Here is a 6,627-nt window from a genome sequence, read left to right on the forward strand (position 1 = left end):
ATTCCTCCTGTGCCCTGGAGAAGATAGGAGGGGAGATTGCTTTTCAGAGCCTACCATGTTCCCTCCCAGCATCCTACCTCTCAGGTGAGAAAGGGGAGGAAGGGAGAAAGAGCAGACCTGCCCCTTTCCCACTTTAGGCCCTTCCTCCAGCCCAGCCAGCCATGGGGGTGGGTGGGGACATTTTATTTTTGGATATGAGGTTGGCATCTTCAACTGGACTTGACAAAGTTTTTTAATATCAGGAAGTGACTGAGGGAGTTCTGCAGTATGTCCGGGGTATCATTAAGGGAACTTTGGTCAGCAGGGGCAGGAGATTCAACACAGCCCAGCGGGGGGCACAATGGGAGAAAAATAAAACCATTTCCTGTGTGCACCCAGTGGAGTTGAGACTGTTCAATAAACTAGTTCTATCTGATTAAGGACTTCATATCCTCAGGATTAAAGGCACGTCACTGTGTATTTGTGTTGTGGTGTACTGAATTTATAAATTCTTAGTTGAGGAATAGCCAGATCTTTTTGCAAACCAAACACTTGAAATATTAAATGAGGAGAAAAGAAACTCACCAGAAGCAAATTTCTGGATGTAGACAGAGGAGACACTAAAAGAGGTAACTCATAGTTGCCTTTTTCTTTTATCTCCCTAAAGTCTAAGAGTTTTTATTTTGTAGTATTACACGACATTTACATTTCAATTGATCACAGATTCATTAACATTTGACACGATAGAAAGGGTGTACAGAAACATGTTTATAAGTGATTTGTAATCCTTATTCAACCATGTTATTCTGGGAAATTATTTAATTTCCATCATAATGTTTTTCAGGGTGCTCTTCTATTTAATTATTTTTTATTAAGTGTAACTGTGTCTATGATTTTTATATAGGGTAGTGACGAGGGTCTTCTGTCTCTCTCTCAATTATGAGAGATTTCTAAAGCATTTACAATGCTCTTTTTTATTCAGACAAAAATCCTTTTAACTTTACATAACAAATATGCTTTAAATTTTTACAACTTTCAAGATATTATTATAGTCGTACTGACAAGGAAAAATTGCCGTTGATGATCCATAGCTGATGAAATGTATGTAGCTGCCCTTCCTTGTGGTCCTTGCTATAGAGCTATTTGTAGATTACAGGCCACAGCTTTAGGGACAGGCTCCAGGTTTCTTATTTTTCTTGTTTCAGTTCTGCATCATCCATTTTCTGGAATACCAGTCTCCTAAAATGTAAGCAGTACAAAATGTTCTCACCCATCAGAACAACAGCATGCAAGAGTGCATACAAATACAAGCCATAGTCCTAACTGCCTAATTATACTTGAGTTGGATTGTGTTGCACTTGACACGAGTGAGATATTGGGGGGATGCTGAATCTGTGATGGGCACTTGGGCCCAAACACTTATCATTGATTCATCTCTCTCCCTCCATACCGCCCCACTCCCAACATCTGATTAGCTGTCAATTCTGCCTCTGTATAACATCCCAGAACCTCAGCAGAAATGTCACGGTTCTCCCTCTCCTGATGAATGGTGCCCCAAGTTCTTGTCCAGGTCCTCAATATCTGCGCTCTCTGCTCTTACTCTGTCTAGCCTTCTTTCTCTCCTTTTTGCATATATTTTGCTCTTGCCAAAGGGTGCCTCAGCTGTTCTTGGCTCACCTTGCTTTAGTGCCTAAAAATGACCTCCCTCTTCCCACCAGTCTCCAAATGTTCAAGAGAAAGCTGCTTCTCAAAGGCAGGTTTCCACATACAGAAACATCCTCTTTTTTTCTGACCCTCTGCAGGATCTTATTAGTGCCTCTCTTATTTCATTTATCATGTCAAATATTGAGGGCTTACTATGTGGCAGACACAGTTCTTAGTCTCTGGGGATATGGCAGTGGACAAAAATTATGGGATTTGTAGGACTGAAATTCTAATAAAGGCAATGCACCCTAAATATATGTCAGATGGGGATAAGTCACATGGAAAAGAAATGGAAAAGACATGGACCCTAAATATATGTCAGATGAGGATAAGTACCATGGAAAAGAACAAACCTGGAGTGTCCTGAGAAGTACAGTGGCAGACTGTGTCAGATAAGGTGACACCGTCTGCCACTGTACTTTCTTCAGGTCTTAACTAAAGCATCATGTTCTACTTCACATAAAAAAAATTTTTTTAAGCATACACTCTCTACTATAAAATAATAGGTAGGTAGCTTATTAATTTTTAAATCTTACATTCTGATGTATACATAGGAGATAATACATATTTCTTACTTAATATAAATAATGATTATAACAGAGTTTATAAGATGAGATCCAGAAAAAAGAAAACACTTTGATTAAAAGTCAGGAAAGGAAACCTGCTGCATTTGAGACCTGGATTATTGAGATGGGGTCCTTTACACCTGAACAGCTCTCTCCCGTGTGACTTTTTATGTGGGAGAGGTCCAGCGTCAGACAATATCCTGTCATTGCATGGACTTACTCATCAGCTACAGGATAATGAGACTGATGCTCATATGTGGCTTAGGGGAAGCCATCTTATGATTTTATACCTTGAGCCATGCTTATTGTACCTGGCCTTCTACAGTTCCCAATGTACAGGTATTCAGTTCCTTGTGTCTTTGCCTCTCTCTCCTTCTAGGAAACTTACTGTCTTAGAAACTTATGTTGAAAAGGTGTAGTCATTTTTAAAGTTTCTAGACCACCTCCATATAACTGCCCATGCACTTTGACTGGTTTTCAGGTATTTACCTTGATCGTTTTTGATCGGGATTCTGGATTTCTTGGTGCTGGCAGGTCATGGAGTAAAATAAGTCATTGGCACATGGTGAATGCAAGGATCCTTGACATAAATCACTCAGCGTCCTGCAGACACTTTTGGCTGTTGTCGTTCTCCCAAACCTTTGGGGCAGGTTAAGAACCCGTCTCATGAGGCTCACCTCCATATTTCTTCCAGATCTCAGAGGCAGGTTGGCTGTTGCTCCAACGCATCTTTCTTCTTCAGTGTTCCTCCCAAATCTCAATGGCAAGTTGGCGACCGAGTGTGGCATTTTGTTGACTGCAGGTGTACTCATCTTAATGACATTTTTTGGTCCCCAATCTTTTAATTCCTCAAAATTGAGTCTTCTTTCCCTTTTTGGGTATCCTCTAGGCTATAATTAGAAATGACCACTACAATAACATACTGTTGTTATAAGCAATAGATTTAAGCCCCCAATTAAATTAAATCTAGACTTTAATCTGCAGAATTGTTAAAGCTATAAACAAAGTTTGTGTTCTTATGTGCAGAATTTTTAAATAAATAATTTGTATTAAGCTTTTTAAAGCAATCTAGTTTCTCTGTCCCTAGACTATTGTAAGACAACCATAAAATATTTATAAAATATATATAGTGAATACAGCAATGAGTTCAAGCAGCAGGAACGTAATGAAGTTCTGAAATGAGGCAAAAGTTTATTTTACTGCAGTTATTCTCTTTTGGTTTTTTTTTGATTCATGTTGTTTATGGAATATTTTATATATTTTTGTAATTTGATTTTGGAGAAACTTCCCACTCCTTTTTCATGTTTCTCTTTAAAGGCCAAAGTGGCACATGGAAACACGGTACATCAAAACAGAGATGCTGGCCAGTTTTTGGGGTATAGTTGTAGGAGGCCCAGTGAATTTCTTTTTTTTATTCCATCTTACTGAGGGTTCCACTCTAAAGCTTTCTCAAGAAACCAATTGCATTTTTATTAGAATATAAAATATATTTTTAGTAAAGAACCCATTGGTTTATGGGTTACTGCATCACAAATATGCCAACTTTGTAGGAACCATCTCAAATACAGAGAATATTTAATTAGATTAAGTCTTTATCATAGGAGCCTGTCATATGGAGATTTTCAAATGATTGTTTTCTGATTATTGCTTGAGTAAAATGAGTATACACACTAATTTCAGCAGATTTGCAAAACATGTAAAAGAAAATAAAAACAATTTGCAATTTTACCATCTAGGGGTAGACACTTTATTAAGGTATAGATTTAGTACACATTGGTCAATTTGTAATTGCTAAGCCCAAAATAAATGTCTTTTTTGGTTTATTTGTAGTTTAAAACACTTTGAATGTCCAGCTGAAATGTATCCAAATCTTAGTTCTGCGAACCATTTACTCCAAATATGCACTTGTGAGTTGATTGAAAATTATTAATGTGCTGTATGCTTGCTAAGTACCATACTCACCAGTACAATTGTTATTACAGAAGCCAGCCTGATTGCTGTTGTGCTAAATAATACAAGTTACATTTATACATTGTCAGAGGAAGGCTGAAGTTTGACAATAAAACAGAGTACACACCAACTTACTTCTTACTCTTTACAAAATCATTAGACTTAGGATTAATATTATATAATTAATGTTACTCAGAGAGATTTTAAAAACTTACCTCAGAATATTTGTCATAATTTTCTTTGCTGTGAAGATTGGACATCATTAATTCATCTGCACAAGAAATGTTTGATGTTAACAAGCTTGAAGTGGCTAAAGTCAATAAAATGAATAGTTTTGATGAAATAATTTCCATTTTGTCCAAATCTAAAATTAAGTCTGTATGTGCAGCCCAATGTTTATGAGAGGAGAAAAAAATTGTGGTGTTTTTATATCATCTAAAAACAAAGGCAAGTTTTTTTTTAACAGTGAAATCAATCTCACACATTTTAAGTACTAATATTAATTAGAATGTACAACTAAAATATGCATGTAAGGAATGTGAATAATTCATTCTGGGAAGACAGCAATGTTTGTGCTTGCAAATTCATTAACTTTGAAAATAATTTTCCTCATTATAAAAGAGTTTCTAATTAGGTAAGTTTGGGGCGATAGTAATTAAGATTCCAAACAAACAGAATGCTTCCTTTCTCTAAGTTTAAACAAAAAGCATTTTGTTTTTGATGTTTGTGTCAATTCTTGAGGGAAGGAAAAAGAAGTATTTAATCCATGCTAGCTATGGTTTTTTTTTTTTTAAATCTGCACAAAAGAGTCAGGCATAGTATTTTCAAAATGTCAAGCAAAATTAAGAATGTGAAAAATTATAATATCCCAACAAAATGCCATGAATTAGTTTTTTTTGTAAAATGCTATTTGGTTATTAAAAAAGCTTCAGGGGTCAATGTCAGCTGTAACGTGAAGGATGTGTATACGAGCAAATACTTGATAGGCATTTTGACAAACTGGTGTCTCAGGAGAAGCTGGAGGCAGTCAGACCCTCTGCATTTGCTCTATGGGTCTTATTTTGTAAAGCTGTGTAAATCACCAAAATTTTCTTTCCATCAAGATGCTGCATCCTACCTTCCCTCTCAAAGTCCTTAGGAAGATGAGCAGGGGCCTGGTAAGTCATACACATGCTAATTTTGTTGGTCCCAGGGCACATATTATTTGGGTAATCACGTATTGTCAAAGGCGTGCTGACATCATGGCATTAAAAGAGAATTTACAGAAATAAATGCGCATTTACTGAAATGCCAAAGTGAATCTCTTTTGGAGTAGCTGACTGTTCTTAAATATCTGCCTTATCACTAGACTGCCTGGGTTCTAGAGATACTTTTACTTATTCCCACCAGTCCCTTCAGTCCTTTCAGGAGAAAAAGACTTGCGTGGATTTCCAACAGTCCAGCTACTTCTAGACACGGACAGTTAGAGGTAATTCACAAAGAGTCGTAAAATTGCTCTGTTGTGTCTAGCACTGTGCCACCTCTCACATCTCTCACCAACCTACCGTATGTAATTTGAGACATGAGATGGCAGAAGTGAAGATCTTTCTTCGTATTGATCTCCAGAACAAGCCAGAAAGTTGAAAAACCACAGTGGGTGAACTCTTGTGATACAAACTTGCCTGTGGTCTCTCTTAAGGCATTTGACATCATTGGCTTCATTTGTTTTGGTCTGTGGTAGCCAAGAACCCCACAGTAGGAGGCAATTAATTCAATTCATAGTCTAGTGTTAATTTTGTAATGCCATTATTGGATTATTTGGGTTTAATTTCCCTGAGGATTTAATACATTTCTCTTCCAAATTGTTCTTTTGCAAAATGCTGATGGAATTTCTGTGTGTGTGTGTGTGTGTGTGTGTGTGGTGTGTATGTGTGTGGTCAGTAGATCCAAACTTTTGAGAAATGGATGAATCAAGGGGCAAGTTTTGTTGACGGAATTCACACCCCAGAAAAAGCAGAAGGCATCAGCCTGGGTCTTTTTCAAAATATATTTTTATCTAGTTGTCATTTTCAAATAAAATGCAAATTTAGCCGCTCACCAGTTTTTAGTGCTGCTACCTGGGGTGTTGGCATATCCATTAGAGTTTTCCTGATTACAGTCAGCATCCACATATGACTAATTGCTCCCTGCCTCTACCAGGTTAGGCCTCCAAGTTTGGAAGGTAATTAGAACTATGGCTCTTGGACCAGGCACGTGGCTTATGCCTGTAATTCCAGCACTTTGGGAGGCTGAGACGGGCAGATCACCTGAGGTCAGGAGTTCGACACCAGCCTGGCCAACACGCTGAAACTCCATCTCTATTAAAAATACAAAAATTAGCCAGGAGTGGTGGCACATGCCTGTAATCCCAGCTACTCGGGAGGCTGAGGCAGGAGAATCGCTTGAACCC

General features: G+C 37.7%; 1 protein-coding gene across 1 annotated transcript; it reads right to left on the reverse strand.

The window, feature by feature from the left end:
* Positions 1–978: 978 nt before the first annotated feature.
* NPVF (neuropeptide VF precursor) lies at positions 979–4,593 on the reverse strand. Its single transcript, XM_011938561.1, has 3 exons — positions 4,415–4,593; positions 2,739–3,139; positions 979–1,218 (listed from the first exon to the last, which is right to left on the reverse strand). Exons 1-3 carry the CDS (start codon positions 4,550–4,552, stop codon positions 1,167–1,169), a joined length of 591 nt encoding a protein of 196 aa, XP_011793951.1. The 5' UTR covers positions 4,553–4,593; the 3' UTR covers positions 979–1,166.
* Between the last annotated feature and the right edge of the window lie 2,034 nt (positions 4,594–6,627).

Source organism: Colobus angolensis, unplaced genomic scaffold (assembly GCF_000951035.1).
Source record: "Colobus angolensis palliatus isolate OR3802 unplaced genomic scaffold, Cang.pa_1.0 Scaffold175, whole genome shotgun sequence".
NCBI lineage: Eukaryota > Metazoa > Chordata > Mammalia > Primates > Cercopithecidae > Colobus > Colobus angolensis.

Bases quoted from the DNA above. Each gene is read 5' to 3' on its own strand.
- NPVF (XM_011938561.1), bottom strand. From the start codon at position 4,552: ATGGAAATTATTTCATCAAAACTATTCATTTTATTGACTTTAGCCACT. The intron at 3,140-4,414 runs GTAAGTTTTTAA...TTCTAATTATAG, and splicing joins ATTATGACAAATATTCTGAG to CCTAGAGGATACCCAAAAAG. The intron at 1,219-2,738 runs GTAAATACCTGA...CTTACATTTTAG, and splicing joins CCCGATCAAAAACGATCAAG to GAGACTGGTATTCCAGAAAA.